Source organism: Cyrtonyx montezumae, unplaced genomic scaffold (assembly GCF_038088225.1).
Source record: "Cyrtonyx montezumae isolate F1298 unplaced genomic scaffold, pur_monq_1.0 scaffold_0, whole genome shotgun sequence".
In the NCBI taxonomy this organism is placed as follows: Eukaryota; Metazoa; Chordata; class Aves; order Galliformes; family Odontophoridae; genus Cyrtonyx; species Cyrtonyx montezumae.
Window position 1 is genome coordinate 18457180 of NW_027071824.1, and position 16339 is coordinate 18473518.

The 16339-nt window shown below is 41.0% G+C and overlaps 1 protein-coding gene across 1 annotated transcript in view; it reads right to left on the reverse strand.

The window, feature by feature from the left end:
- Positions 1-16339, reverse strand: part of VIT (vitrin) — a 40171-nt gene that overhangs the window by 11051 nt on the left and 12781 nt on the right. Inside the window, exons 3-12 of the mRNA XM_065736307.1 lie at positions 16256-16321; positions 15250-15406; positions 13117-13250; positions 9210-9287; positions 7547-7627; positions 6008-6214; positions 5294-5344; positions 2036-2074; positions 1877-1933; positions 1120-1182 (exon numbers count right to left, since the gene is read on the reverse strand). Of these exons, the coding sequence (XP_065592379.1) occupies positions 1120-1182; positions 1877-1933; positions 2036-2074; positions 5294-5344; positions 6008-6214; positions 7547-7627; positions 9210-9287; positions 13117-13250; positions 15250-15406; positions 16256-16321 (933 nt within the window). The remainder of the gene's footprint in view (positions 1-1119; positions 1183-1876; positions 1934-2035; positions 2075-5293; positions 5345-6007; positions 6215-7546; positions 7628-9209; positions 9288-13116; positions 13251-15249; positions 15407-16255; positions 16322-16339) is intronic.

Consider the following 16339-nt stretch of genomic DNA (forward strand, 5'->3'; position numbering starts at 1 on the left):
GCATTGCTTTTCTGGGCACTTTTACAGGCAACATATTTGCTCTGCTGTTCTGTATGGGCATATATTGCTCACCTGTTTCCCTTGTGATGCTGGGAACTGGAGTTTGACAAGTGCAAAGAGTATTTGAGAGAAGATAACATTTATGAGATTAAAAAAAAAACAAAGGCTGTGATATTGGTATGGCCAAAAGAACATGAACAAGACAAACATGGATATAAATGAAGGAACAGAATGAGATTGAAGTGAACAGAAATGGTGTAAAAGCAAGATAACAGAATCTCAGGAGGAGTCAGAGTGTATTCATTCTAAAAATACTGCACCAGGTCTGCAGACTGTATTTCTGATGGAGAGATCACAGGGCACAAGCACTTGGCCTCCATTACCCAGAAAGGTCCCACTGCATGGGGACGTCCTCCATCTTCAACATCAGCACCCCTTGCCCTCTCCCCTGTTGCAATGCTTCCTTTGCAGCTCTGAGCTCTCATTGAAGCCACCACAACCCTGGTACACCCTCAGGCACTGCATCCTCTCCTTGCCCAGGGTGTTGGGCTGCCTCTGCTCCTGTTCTTCCCCCTGCCCTGGCTGCCCCTGGATAAAGCCATGCCTGAGAAACTCTGCTATCAGATTTGGTGTTGGTATATAAACCAAGTGCTCTGGAGCCATGTGAAGTTGCTGACAGCCTTCCAAAGTGCCACTGAAATGGCTTCTTGCTGATGAAATGGATGGTGAATTGCACAGCTGTGAAAGAAGAAATGCACAGGTGATGTTTCTACTTTCAGCATTAAGACAATCCCTATGTTGCAGTCAGCCTGGAGGCTCCTGAGAACAGGAACAGTAGAAAATTTAGTTCCATCATATACCTGATAGTCTGCACACATGATTTTGTTCTTCGTTTTGACTTACAAATAAGGTACGTTACGAACCCTGTGGTAGATGTTGATTCCTGTGGCCTGAAACAACAGCTCACTAGTGACTGTGCTGTTCATTGCCTCCTCATTCTGGAAGCTGCTGGCCTGCCAGCACACACAGATTGCTATGCAGTGCAGCATGTGTGCTTAATTTAGGGTTACTAAAACCATGAAAGATGGCAGAAAACCTGCACTTAGCAGTCTGGCTCACCCAGATGGGCTGGAGACCCAGCAGGCCTACGGAAGGTGGCAACAGGCTCTTGTCGCTGAATACCTGCATAGTGTGAAAGAGAGAGGGAGGTTAGATGCCAGCTGGCCAGGGCAGGAGCATGACCTCAAGGGATGAGGGGGCTCCAAACTATCTTTCTGTATGTGTTCTCAGGCCAAACAGAAGATGGATTAAAAAAAGCTACCACCAAAAATAATAACAAAAAATAAGGAAGAATTTAATAGCTTAGGTAAGGGTGGCAAAAGTGGAAGAAAGGAGTATGTTAGTAGATACTGTAGTTCTCTGGTGCACTGGAGCAACGAGCAGTGGGTCCTGAGATGCTGACCACACTTAGGAGCTGGAAACTGAAAGGGGTGCTAAAAGAAGCTGTGGGTGCCCCATTCCTGGAGACACTCAAGGCTGGGTTGGATGGGGCTCTGGGCAGCCTGAGCTGGTGGGTGGCAGCCCTGTCCACTGCAGGGGGCTAGGGCTGGATGGGCTTTGAAGTCTTTTGCAACTCAAGTCTTCCTTGATTGTGTAATTTCTCCTGAGGTTGGATCTAAGGACCCTAAGGCATTTTGCAACAGCAAATGCTATAAAGTACTTCTACATAGGTTTAAAATACTGTTCTGAGAACAATTCTAGATTTAATCATACTTTTTTTTTTCCTAGAAGTTATGCTATTGCTGTGCTATAACTACAGTGATATCTGCTCAGTAGAGGTGGATGATGGGGAGAAATAAGAAAAGTGATTAGTTACCTCCACTGGGTCGCAAAGTATTCCTGTTGCTTGCAGAGGTGGAAGTGCCCCTGAATGCTTTGAATATATTGCATTGGTCAGTAAACAGAGCCAAAAGACAATGTTTTCTAGCATTCTTGCAATAAACAATCTGCTAGTTATCGTTAGTTCAATACATACCTGTATTCAGTCCTTTTCCTTGTGAAGCCTGAACTTGTCCTGAATGGGCATCAAAATGAAGAAGTGTCATTTGTACTCCATGTTTGGTGCAGGACTACTGCTACCTGAATCGCATTTTATTGCTATCAGAATTAACTGTTCATATTGTTAATTGTTCAATTGATGTTTTAATTGATAAACTTCTTCAAATGTTAGCGCCCTACATTTTAAGTCAGCTTGAAGAATTGCCTTGTTCGGCCTAGTTAGATTAATTTACATTCACTTCAGCTATGAGTACTACTTTTACTTGTCTCTGGTTTGCACTTAAAATGTTTGTAGTTACTGCTGTGATTTGCTTTCCCTGTTAAGTTTCCTTTCTCAATAGCTTGAGCTTGTTATCTGTTTTTATTTCTATTTCAGTACTATCCAGTTGTGTGAGGAATGTTAAAAACAAACCAAAACAAAACCCAGACCAGATACCACGCTTCCTGTAGGGAAGTGTTCCTACTATCTGAGACAAGTGCCAGTGAGTAGATACAAGCAAGCAGGCAGACTGTAAATAATGAAACAATAACAAAAACAATGTGGGAGAATTCATGTGTCTGAAATGTCTTCATTGCTGTCTACACAAAATGCTTAATTAACGTGATTGTGTTAATACATTGAATTCCCACTGTTCAAAAATACTGAGGGCTCAAACCATTTGAAGATGAAGATTGTCTTCAATCATGCTTCTTCTTTTATTAATTGCTCTTAAGAAGCTTGTTAACATTCCAAAGCCTGCTGAAATTAGTAGGAATGTTTTAGCTGACTTCTGAGAACAATGAACCCATGAGATATTATCAATAAGATATCATAAATTAGATGATTTTTAATGGTTGTCTGAGAAAACAAGAACTTGGGACTTTAAATTACAAAATTAAGTGACAACAGATTTCAAGTTTGGATCACGCACGTGCTCATTCACAGACTACTAGAAACTCTTGAATGGGATTTCTGTGAGCTGTCCTGAGAGACTGAAAATTTTAAAAGGCAAAGAGATACTGTTTTGGGAAATTACAGTCTCACCTGCCAGGCTTCTATACTTTGTAGGCTTCTAGCTCTGTCTACAGGTATCTGCAGGTAGCACAACCTGCCTTCTTGGATTCTGGAGAGTAACATCTGCTTATGAAGCAGCATTGTTAAGTTGGGTGTGCCTTTCATGCCCAAGATAGGTACATATCAAAGAATTGGAAGAAAATTAACTTGCAGCCTGAGAGCTTCCCTTAGTTTGGAATTGCCTGAGTCAAGGCCAGTTGAAACAGTGTAGATAGGGGTGAGAGAGAGATTAGCTCTTAAGTCCTGTGCACTACAACTTTTGTTCTGCCTCCATTCTCAATAGTCACTTGGTTTGCTTTCTGTGCTGCTTTTGGTGGTGCCAAACCTTACATGTGATGAAAAAATATTTGAGAAGGTGAGCAGCTACTTCATTCAAGAAACACAAATTCCCTCTGCAACTTAGTCAGCATCCCTGGTGGACTAAGTAGCCATGCTGCATCCAAAGAGAAAAGTCTGCATCCAAAAACAGGCTCCAGCTATCCCCCCCCCACCCCCCCCACACAGCGCAACCCTTATCCAGTGCTTTCAATTCCTATGAGCCAGGATGGTTTCACACTGTTGGCTTTCTATATTGTTTATAATGCTGTTGTTTCCCCAGTCCGTTCCTATTTTCTTTTCTTACTATTATGGTAAGTCACAGCTGGGGATGAAAGGCTGTAGTAAGCAGCACCCAGCTCAAGGTCACTGGCTGAAAAGGCTGAACTGAGCAGGGCAGAGTGTAGGGTGACAACAGGTTGGAGTTTTTTGCATGGTCTAATGTTTTAAGCAACAAGTTGTGCTTTGCTTTTACCCCTGTCAACTTTTGACTAGAAGTCTGGTCTTATTAAAGACAAGCATAGCCTTCACACTGGCTTCAGTGTTGCCAGAGCACTCTCAACATGCATCTCTTACTGCTCAAGTAACCTCAAATATGTTTTCCTAATTGACAGTGAAGAATGGCCTCTTCTGTGCCAGTCAGAGGGAATATGAAATAGAAAAGAGAGCAACAAGCAGGACCAGGTTTAGAGGTACAAAAAACATAATAAGCAAAATATGATGTAGATTCCCACTTATATTAAACTGCTTGAAATTGTGTTGTCACTTCTGTATATAGTACCATGCACATACCTGCACATTTGACTGTGTACAATTAACTTCCCAACTTGTGCCCTTACCCCAGAGCAGGGCAAGAGCATGCTCTGTTGGGTATGCACAGTCACTTATTCCTAGCACATGGAATTGATGAAGGGGGATGCTCATGGTGCCCCTTTGATGTAGGCAGGCTTTCTAGGCAGGAGTAGTGATGTAGGAAACTTCTGGGCTCACAGTTAAATTTGACTTAATGATGCTTTCCCTCGAGACCTGAATTGGCCAGAAGATGCCAGCTATGTACTCTAGCTTTGAATTACTCAGCTGTAGGTACAGCCACAGTTAAATGTGTGAGAGCAGAACCAAGCTCAGGGCACTCAGAAATTGCAACAGAATATGAAGTCTTCCAGCTCTCTTTTATACAAACCAAATCCAGCTGTCTTTTAGACAACCCACAAAATATCGTTATGCTCATAAACTTGCGAACAGCTGAAGATATTCTTCCTTCCTTGCATGAGCAATTTAGCATTGTATGAGAAAACCTCTCTATATATTTGCATTACAGGCTCTGGGCTAGAATGGAGGCAGGCTTCTGGATAAAGCTGCAGAGCTCTGAACACCCATGATTCTGTTGTCAAAAACACGAGTGATGTTCCAGGAATAACATTGCATTTTTATGCCAGGCTTGGAACCACAGCCTGAGGTTTTCACAAAAAGTGAAGCTGGCATTTCAGAGCTCTCAGTCCTACGTTTAAATAGCAAGGCAACTGCCTGTACTATGTAACGTACAAGTAAATCAAATTTTCCTTTAAGAGAGTAAGACAGGAGAAAGCAACAAGGAAGCACAACTTCAACAGTATGATTTTTGTCTCAAGAGTTGCAAAATTCAGCATTTGTCAAGGCAGGTGTTGTCTCGTGCAGCTATTCACTAGAAAGGTTTCCCCTGAACTCTGGGTGATCAGCATCTCTGACAGAACATATATTTTTCAGTTAAAATACGGACTTGTATTCAACCACTGAGTTTTATGAGTCTTGAAAAATTATCTAATCATTGCTGCCTTAGAATACACCACTCTGCATACCTTGTGGCACACACTTCTTTACTGTACTTACTTGATGCTGCAGCTGCCACAGAGGAGTATGCAGGGTGGACACTGCTAGAACCTAAAAATAAGAGATTTTCATTTTCATCTATTGGATCTTTAAAAAAGACACCAATGTGTATGAATAAAAACAAATGTAGACAAGAAAAGATTATGGAAAACTAGGTGTGAAAAAATTATACAGTGATAATTCATTCACAGTGTTTCATCTTTAAAATCCAAGAGCTATTAGAAAAATATATATTACAACTTTCATTTATTGAAAGTTATCACAAAATTAAATCTAAACTGAATCTTTATGTATTTGTTGAACATTCAGTCCAGGCATATGAATCAGGGAAATAATTTTTTGACTACCATACCTGAAAATCCTGACAGTGTTTGGAGATGGAAAATTTCCTCCCACAAATATCAGTTTAGATGCCAATATATTAGAAGCAAAGAGAATGACTAGATATAATTACTGAAGATGAACACTTATTTTGGAGAATCTAACCACACTGAGTGGATTTGAGACAAAGCATTTCCATACGTGTTTCAGAGACTATAGAACAACTCCAATTCCAACAGATGGGATGGAATTGATTTCTTTATCTGCTCATAAATATGCCTGCATTGAGCCACTGTACTAATGATCCACTTAATAGTAGAATATTCAACTGCATTTCTTGTTTCTTTTACTGTTAGTCAGGAGGAAAGCAATGAAAAAGTCTGTACTACTGACCTGTATCCCTGACCCTGTGCAGTCCAGGTCGAGGCTTGGCTGCAGCTGAGTCTGTTGTGATTTTTGTTGTTGCAGGTGTTGTGGTTGGCTTTGGTGTTGTGCTGAAAGGGTCTGTGGTTGTGGTCGTTGGGGTTGGTGTTGTGGCTGCAATTTGTGTGGTTGGCATTGGCACCGGTGATGTCTGATACACCTTGCGGACTGTGTCCCCTGTGGGAGCAGTGACACAATCAGTCTACTGTGTCCTATGTGACACAGAAACCTTGTTAGTGGCTTTTGCTGTTGAAGGCAACCAAGACAGTGATGTTTTCCTTAGAATGTCTACAAGCATCCTCATCTCTGGACCCCATTAGAGCCTTCATTGCTGAGTGGATGTATAGCTCACACGCCTGTGTAACGCTGGAGTTGCTGACAACAGCCTGTCATAGACTTAGTGTTTCTCCTACACCTTCTATGCTTTGAAAGAGAGAAACTCTGCCTTACAGGTGTCTCAGACCTGTGCAGGGGTTCAAACAGCCAGTTGAAGTTGCACTTTCAGTTTTGCCATCATCTTTTCTAAGTGTAATTGAACCGTTTGAAGTTCCATATAAATAGAAATCAACAGACATCTGATAGTAAAAGATGGCAATTCTGGGTCATAGACCAGAATGAATTATGCATTGCCTACCGCCACTGAAGTGTTGTTGGCAGGAGAACAGGTTTCAGGGATTCGGGAGAGGGTTTGAGCAGGAGCCAGGAGGGCTTTGGCTTAGGGGTGTGGTGAGAGCAGCACTGAGGGGTGCCCATTTCAGCTCACTCAGACTCAGCTGACAGCTGCAACTGCTTTTTAAATGATCTGTTGTGAGAACAGAGACAATTCTCATTGCAAAAGGTGCATCCTAAATAGCGTTACACAAGTCCTTTCCAGTCAGCGTATTAGAAGTCTTCATCTTTTACTTCTTCGTCTATCTACCAAAGTCACCCTAAAGTATATTCCATGTTCATATCAGCCTTGTTCCTCTCCTCCCTGCCTGTATTCCCAGGGATGGCCTGACAGACTGTGTGCACTGGAAAAGAGTCGTGTGCCTTCATGTAGCCTTTTCACTGCAGCACAGCACAAGCTTGCATTTTACTGCTGGATGTCCCCCTTTTGAAAACCATCACCATGAAACTGTCTGGTGGATTAATTACCACCTAATGCTAGCCGGTGTAAAACTCAGGTCTCAGACAGTTTTAATGAGATAATGCTGAAAGCAAGATTAGAAGAAAAACAAAACAACTCTGAAAAATCAGTGTGAATGGCTCTCTTTGTGTTGTGTGGTTCCCTGCTCCATGCTGCTGCACTAAGAAAAGGAAGATAAGAGGGCAAAGGGGTACTTCCTGTGCGAGACAAAGCTGCAGAAATAGGGAGTGGGCACAGCAGCTGTTTCTGTAACCTTGGCTGCATGGAGCAAGGAACCTGTGTACTTACAGTACAGGAGGAAGCCCAGCAGCAATGAAGCAAGAGGCTGAGAATGTAATTGAGTTTCTTAAGAAAAAGACATGGAGATCCCCTACACCTACCTTGTTCTGAGGCTTTCCCTGATGTATCAGACACGGCAGCACTCTTCGTTACTTTTAGGTCTTGCTCTGGCTTCTTAGGCTCTGAAGCAAATTGAAACACATTAAGAAATGCAGCTCTGGAATAAAATAATTTGAAGTTTTCTATTAGGAAGTTATCAGTCCACAAAAGGAGGCATCCCAACACCTAGCATTAGAAAGTTTGGTCAGTCTAATCAGTGCTTCCTTGCTAGGAAAGAAAAAGTGATGGATGAGTGCTTCTAGACAGCATTCGCTGCATGTTTTTGGTGCTTCATTTAGGCATCTGACTGCCCAAAAGCTCCTGCCAATGTCAACAGAATTTCTGAAGTGAGCAATAAACACAGGATTTTACCACTAATAAACCAATCCTCATAAGATTAATGTGAATCAGGGTCCTGGTGTGTGTAGGTTGTCTGGTGAATACCAACTAGCATGTGGTGTTTCAGTCACTAACTCACATTCAGATGTAGTTCTTTCTTGCCTGGCATTGTCAGATCTTTATGGCAAATCCCAAATCCTGAATACTATGGGCTCTCTTATAAGGAAAGAGGGATTTTTACTGAGCTTAAACACTTTAATTCCTTTCAGAAGTCTTTGATCAAGATTCACACTAGGTGGTAGCTGATATTCACATGTTCATGAAGTGTCTCCATCATGGAAATGACATATGAGCTTTTTTTCACAACTGTGTAAATTCAAGACATTTCCTTGGAAATCTGAACAGCAAAAAATAGAATATATTTTATTGCTACACTCCTTTATTGTGACTCTTTTGCTCTTGCTGAGGTCGAGTCTTCTTGAACTTATCTACTGTGAAGGGTGATGTAAGGAAATGTAGTGCATCTTTCCCAAGCATGTCAATGGGTGTGTCCATCCATGGTTGCATGGCTGCTGTTTGGAGTCCTGCTCTTCTCCGATACATTAGTGTTTGGTCTTTGGAAGCAAAGTACAGAGGTTTTTCCTCATTTTTAGGCTTTCACATGCACAGTGGTATTGGAACATTGTAGTTGTTCAGCCTGATTGTGCATCACCCAAAGTGCAGCCTTTAGTTTACAATTCCTTTGCAAGTACATTCCAGTACTTGCAAACATACACTAGGTACAGATCTTTACATGTATTTTGATGTGGAAATTACTGAAACACATTATTTGAGCTGAGTTGAATCTGAAAGAATGGGATGCAAGCAAAACAAGTTACAAAGAGTAATTCTTTACCATATAGTCCTTATCTAAGCTGTTCTGCATTGCCATCTGTATTGTTAATATTATTATGTATTACTATACTCTCCAAATCAAGTGTCCCAAGAGATAACATGAATAGCATTAAGAGAAAGCAAACATATAAAACTTACTTCAAATATGACAAGTACGACACCATGTTCACAGATTTAAAGCAAGGGGGAAAGTAGGTGGGAACAGAGGCCTGTGAATGTGGGTAAGACCAAACAATATAAATTATCTGGGATAATTCTGTATGCTTAACATAAAAAATACCATGAGAAAACTGAATGAGATAGTAGCACTGATGAGCATAAGGGATACATTATCTTCCGTGTCTCAATTATTCATTTTTTTATTACATAATTGAGATGCTATGACAGATAGTTGTGAATAGATATAAGGGAAAGTTGATCATAACTACTTGCCTGATTTGACAGCTGTGCTCTTTGAGGAAGAGAATTCAAGAGTTGATGGATATGTCACACCCTTTCTTGGCTTGCCCTCTACAAAAAAAAAAAAAATCATTAAAAAATATCACGGAAATTTATAAGAAACAAAGCCTTCTCATCTAACATACGTGTTCAGAATCAGATCCCACTTTTTTACTGTCCAACTAATTTTCCTGAGGATTTCTCTCATCTGTTGGATGAATCTCAAAACCATTACACTAAAAATACCAATGCCGAAACCCTGAATAATAATAAAAAAAAAAGATAGAAAGCATGAAAATACAGGCCTGGGAAGGATTTGTAGAGATCAGTCAATGTATTTCTTTCCTCTCACATGGTGTTAAGCATGAGAGAATAATTCCTGAAGAACATCTGTATAAACTGCCCTTAAAGCCAATGCCTCCCTAGGCTGCCTTTTTCCAGCTCCCAAATATGTAGTTGAACTAGGAAGTGTATTTGATGTGGTTTTCATTTCGTCAAGCACACACCATTCTTTTCAGACCTTGCTTTTGCAACATGCCATTTCTGGCAGCAGTCGTTTGTGGTAATAACAGTGAGAGAAGGCTGTGCTTGTGTGCGGGGGACATATGGTAGCTATATTGAGATCTAAAATGAGAGTCCTGTCTTAAAACAATAAGGTATGTTTCCCAGTTAAGCATTAAAACACAAATCTTTATAATGCCACACCAGAGGCCATCTCTATTGGTACATGTAGCCATGCAGTTCCATTTCTTGGGAGTTTTATATTCTCAGTGCATATCTATATCACTGAATGAAAGATGTTGCAGAGAACCTCAGTGTAGGTAAGAATGCCCTGCTCTCTAGGAGCTGGAAAAAGCATAACTGTGCAAGCTTGGGTGTGATGTAGATAAGGACTTCCAGTTCCTACTGACTCTCTATAACATGATGTGATACCTCATGCGTCTGGACCACCTCAAGTTAGACCTACCTCCACTTCCTGCAAAACCTGAATCTTGATGATAAGATTGCTTTTTTTTTTTTTTTTATGTCCTCAGTGGTTCTTTTAGGTGAACATTCAGCTGTCATCCTGGCTTTTTAGAGACCAACAGCAGTCAACAGAACTCATCTGTACAGACTGAGTGCTGCAGCAGGCTGTTACTCTCATGTCCCTTTCTGTGTCTCTAACCCCTTTGTTTTACTCCTCTCTGAAATATCAGGTATCAACAAAGAAGTTACTTTGAGTTACTAATGAGGCAGTGCTGTAAGAATCGATTTCATCTCCCATTTACATTGGTATAATTTGATATTAGCTCCTCTGAAGTCATCACAGCTCCCTCAAAGACCGAGTCAGCAACTTACATGCATAGACAAGCTGGAAAGAGCTTTTTTTTTCCCTTGGGTTTCTCATAGAAGCTGGACTAAGTGAAGGACAGCAGATCTTCAGTTCCACTTTTCCCTGAGGCAAAACTGGCCTCTGGAGCTAAGTGGGAGTAGGGAATTCTTTTGAAAAATTGGGAGAAAGGTGAAAAAGATTTATAACTGCATATGATAGCTGAATGCATTTCTTTATCCCCAACAGTGCAGAATTGTCAAGTAAGTTGTTGGTACACAGATGTGGCAATAGCAGAGTAATCTTAATTTAAAGCTAATCTGATTTGTAACGAAAAACTGAAGGCCTTCACTGTGCAAAAAAGCTATCTGCCAAGAGGAAGCTGGCTACTCCTGGGCTCTGCTTTTTGATAAACATCAGCTTGTGTCCTTTGTGTTGTCAAATGGTAGATCTGAAGCCTGACCTGAAGGTGACCCTGCTTTCTGGAGCTATGGTAATTTGCTTTTTCCACTGATATGTCATCTGGAAAAAGTTGAATCTAGTTCAGAGTTTGCTTAACATACTTAAAATGGGTTTACATATGAGTTGAAAACCTCAGCTTCTGACTGTTTGAAGTACAAGCCATGGGGTGATGGCTGCTCACCCTCTTGTGTCTATTTGCAATTAGCAAACCCAGAGGTTTAGGACTCTTATTTTCTTAACCCACTAGCTTCAAACTCCTCCTAAACTGAATGGAGCCATTCAGCTGAGTGCCAACGCATTTCAGTGCTTGAAAGTGAATACCAGTGCATTTGCATACCTCCTGGTGAGCTGGCTGCTTTAATCCCCGGGGACAGACCTTGTTCCCCACTGCCACCTCATTGCTTGGCTCTTCCAAGGATTATTCCTCCATGCTCTTTTGTGTAGATGTTTATTTATAATTTAAACATCACGAACTATTGATGTCAGCATCCTAATTGGAAGTGAACTGTTGGCACAGCCTTCTTGAGAATTTAGTCTTCCGAATTTCTCTCTAAAATTGTCACATTTTCTGCAGGTATGGTTGGTAAGAATTTCCTTCCTATTTATGTATGACATGTGGTATCAAACATACTATGTTATGTTAGATGTATGCTTGAGGCAGTTTATAATATAGTGCCACTGCATTAGAACAACAGTTCAACATGCTTGAAAATAACATGTGAAAGACAAATCTCACCACATCTACACGTATGCAGATGTTTCATCTTCTCTTTACCTGTATTTCTAACTTTCTCTTGCATCATCTGTCTTAGTGATTTATTAATTAAGAGTAAAGATATGTTACTACAAATCAAAAATTCCTGCAGTTTTATAGGATGAGGAGTGAGCAGCTGCTGAGGTAAAAAGATTATATTTCCCATTTATGAAGCGGAATTACAATGCGCTATTTGTTGGAAAAAAACAGCAACAAGTACAAGTAGCAATTCAGCTATTCCAGGAAACCTGTACTCATCCAAAATAAATCCTACCGGTAGTGTGGTGTACCATGGTAAAATGCTGTAAAAAGAGCATCCAAATATATTAATGCAATCTCCAGATGGCAGTTCATTTTGGTCAGATTCTAAGACTTTCTTTACTGTCCACAAATTTTCACATGAAAGCACTTCTTCATTTTTAGTGGTGTTTCCATTGCTCAAGCTGTTGATTTATCCAGAAATGATGTAAACTAATATCAGTAGGACATACCTATCCCAAACCTTTGGAATTGTGGACCAACAAGAGATGGTCCTTTGTCTGCATGAAGCAAGAAGTTAGATTTACAAATTGTATGTTAAGTAATGTAAATTAGACCCTGTTTTTGTATGGGCAGAATGAGTTCAGACAGGTTTGAAATAATATGAAACTAGTGCAAAGAGGATCTAACCTATAAAAACATCTGTGACTTTCATCACTGAATCTAAGTGAGCTGTTGTATGTACTGGGGAGAAGAAGGAATTAGTATTAAATTAAAATAGACTTTCTTGTACTGGGTAGATATCATAACATCCTAGCTTAGAGAGGAGGAAGCATTTCATAACGTATTTGGGATACAGCAACATAAATCCTTAATACAGCATTTTGTAGAAATGCAATACAGTTATATATAATTTGAGATGGGTTGACAGCTTTTTATTTTAAATGTATATATCACTAAACTATGTGTACTTTATTTCGGAACTTGGAGAACCTTGGTCATTGTGTCCGACAGCTATAGTGAAAATGTGTTGCTTTACTCATGAAGGAACACATCCCAGAGCAAGACAGACTATGTGTCTTCACTGCAGACCCTGAATAGCAGCACTGAAACAAGTAACTTCAGAAGACATGGACATAGACTCACGCTGAGGGGTCTTAGCTTGCTTGGCTACAAAACTTTTCAGGGGAGCAAATGCAAGGGGAGACCTACTCCTACCATTCCCAAAGCTTAGATTTTATGCAGTTGGGCTGCCCTCAGGCAGTCAATGTAGTCAGTGCAGACCTGTCACTTCTGGCAGACTCGCAGTGGGCAGTGCACAGCTCCAGTGGGGTGTATTTCTCTTTCTCCATAGGGAGCCCAGGATAAAAACTAACCAAAGTGCTTCAGCATGGTACCTGAGACGAGGAAGGACTCTCTCCAGCGTGGCAACGACAGTGACCGGACTCCATTAGAGAAGCTCCCTCGGTACCCAGCATGGCCAGCCACCTTCTGAACAAGTATCTTCCCACCCGTGTTGTCTATTGCACCACTGCAAGGGGAAAACATAGTAGCTAAAGGTGAGAATTTTTCCCCAAACCTAATGAAACTGTTAAACAGTGTAAGAGGTAGAAGGTGCTCACTTCCATCTTTAAGCCAGGGATTACAGTGAAGCTACATAGCTACCACTAGATCTGTGGCTAAGGAAAAATTGTATTTCATCAACACAGAAGAGCAGTCAGCTACGCGGCACTGTCAGTCTCTCTTTTTTCTTGCCATTGATCTACAGGGTCAGTGTTTAAGGCTGACTGAGTTGCACTGAAGGATTAGTTTCTGCCCTCCTTGCAATTCCTACGAGCATGACTGCATGACTCACAACATGTGGAGATGCACTCTGAGAGTTGGAGGGCCAGCCATGCAACAACAATAATTTAGACGAATCCAAGGCAAAGCTCCCATTTGCCTGACTTGTTCTTTTGCAAAAACGAATACATTCTTTGATTTTCAGTGTCTGTTATCCACAGAAAACTGAGCCTGGTTCTGACTTCAGCCCAGAATAAGCTGAACAAAATGTTACTGGGAGCTGTGGAGGTGCACCATGTAAGCTAAGAAAGCCAAACTCAAACCGGCAAATGGGGAAAATGGAAACCCTCCCTCCAATAATACAGGGAACCAGCATTTGAACTACAGCAGAATTGGAGTTCACCATCAGTACTTTGTACCTTCCCACTGGGACAGGTTCTGTAGAGATGCACAGTTTTCACTGTGCACTAATATCCGAAGGAAGAATTTGTTGTGTGAAAGCCAGCCCCTTGAAGGTCATTGCAAGAGCAAAGGGTTGAGCAGTGGCTGCTGTAGCCAAGATATGGCAGTGCCGGGCCCAGTGGCATCCAGGGGTGCAGCCTTGTAGTGGGACTCACTTCCATGCAGTCTTGGGCAGAGTGCCTCAGCACACAGAGGGCTCTGCTGTCCCCTTGTAAGCATTACCCCTTATAGCAGAGCTTTTGTCTTCTTAACATGTTCAAGTGACGACTCATACCAGGCAGACTGAGTCAAGAATGCTAAATGCTTTGCATTTTATATTCATTTAGAGGCAGTTTTCCATGGCAATTATAAGCTTCACATTAACCCATTAACACAATTTTCCATCACTGCAGGTCGTATCGAACCATGGCTGTTACAGGGCCATGGCAATTCATAGGATGGGACTGGGAAAGGAAGGAGGGCAGAGAATTCCCAGCAGTGGAGCAGCTGATGTCACCAAGGTTCATGAGCACTTTTACTTTCTCGGTGCTGCTACAGTTCCCTAACACAATATCAAGGGAAATTGTTTTTCAAATAAGGTACAAAGTCTCCAAGACTTACTCAAGTTCCCAGATATTTCTCAGAACTGGAAGCAATGTGATAACTCTTTGAATGAAGCCAAGATGTCAATCAGACTCTACAAGTTCTTTCTGTGCTTTTATCTGAATGCATCTTGCTTTTGCGTCTTGCCTGCAATTACAGTGTTTTGGTTGTGAAGAGATTCTCCATTAAACATTTCTGTGCATTTTCTGCATGGCAAGTTAAATTTGGCAAAATTAGCACTATAAAATCTTAATTAGCTATTTATTTGTTCAGTATTTCCTTCTGTGGCAGAAAGGCACATTACTCATCCTTCGATATCAAGGCCAGTTGAATTAAAATCCTCAGAATTAAAACCAGACCCAGAAGCATGTGAGCTGTACATATTCGTTGCCATTGATGTCTTCGTCTTTTTTTTCTGAAGCCATATTAGTAGCAGCAGTTTCATCACACTCGAATAAGAATAGTTCAGTAGTCTGAGATCTGCAAATCTCAAGACACTTCTACAGCTAAGAAACACCTCCAAACAAAGCTGATTTCAGTAGGAATAGAGAATTGGCAGCACTGGATCCATAGTAACACTTATGGTCTTTCTCATGTGCTCTCTACCAGAAGTCTGCAATCAGACCTACAATGCTCTGGGAACTTTGAAGGACCCGAAAAGCCGTGATTCTCTGTGGGTGCCTGGCTCAGTTAAACCCACTCACCTGTGAATTGCAGCACTACACACACTGGAAAAAGAAGCGTAAATGTCTGTGCCATAAACACGGTATTTTACATCTTGACATCCTGGAGGGCATTTTGCAATGAATTCTGGATTTATTATCTTCCCAGCCTTGACATCGCAGTCGATCTGAGGTATGTCTGTGAGGGCAAAATCTTGGTAAAGTCAGGTTGAATGTTTTCACAGCTGAATGATCTTGTCAGAAAAGAATGAGTAACTAAATGAAAGGGATGCCCTCTTCTTACACTCTTACACCAATGCTTCTGTGATACAAAAGATATCTGTGTTCTCTGCATTTACAACGTAACACTTAACAAGCTTTACACCAAGAACTGTGGCTGTAGGGATGGATTGAAGAAGTCTGAGGATATTCACAGAATCACAGAATTGTAGGGGTTAGAAATGATGCTTCCCAAGTTTCCCCTGTGCTCTTGGAATTCTGTGCCACCTGTAATGCTAGGCTGCAGCCACATCCTATTATCTTCCCTTTAGTTTTAAAATTATTTGATGGGTACAATTTACTTTGCACAGGTGGTTAAGTATAAATCATCACCTCCTAGCATACTTGCATTCAACTAAATGAGGAAAATAGTCAGTGGAGAGATACTCTTTTATAGAGTAGGACTGAAAGTTACACATCCCAGACATACACAGCCTCTCTCATGCTAAATAACTATGTATGCTTTATGTTACAGCAGGTTCATTTCATATATTTAGATCTCTTTCAAAAGCCTTTTGATGATCCTTGTATGGTGTGTGGGGACAAATGAAGATACATTTTAGTACTGAAATACACAGTATCCCCTTTATTCACAGAAGGTAGCACACATTTTAGTGATCTGATTTCAGTAGAATAATTTGTTACTTAATATATGTTTCCATTGACTCTGCATGAACTGTGAAGAGTTACCAGAATATCACTTCAGACATTTTTATGCATCAGTCTTGCTTCCTGTAAAGCAGCCAAGCATCCTAATGGGATCACTTACATAGCTTAGCCTTCTTGGTCCTCTTTGTGGCTTCCTTAGCTGCAAATGTACATGTAAGAAATACACCTAGAACAAAGAAAATAT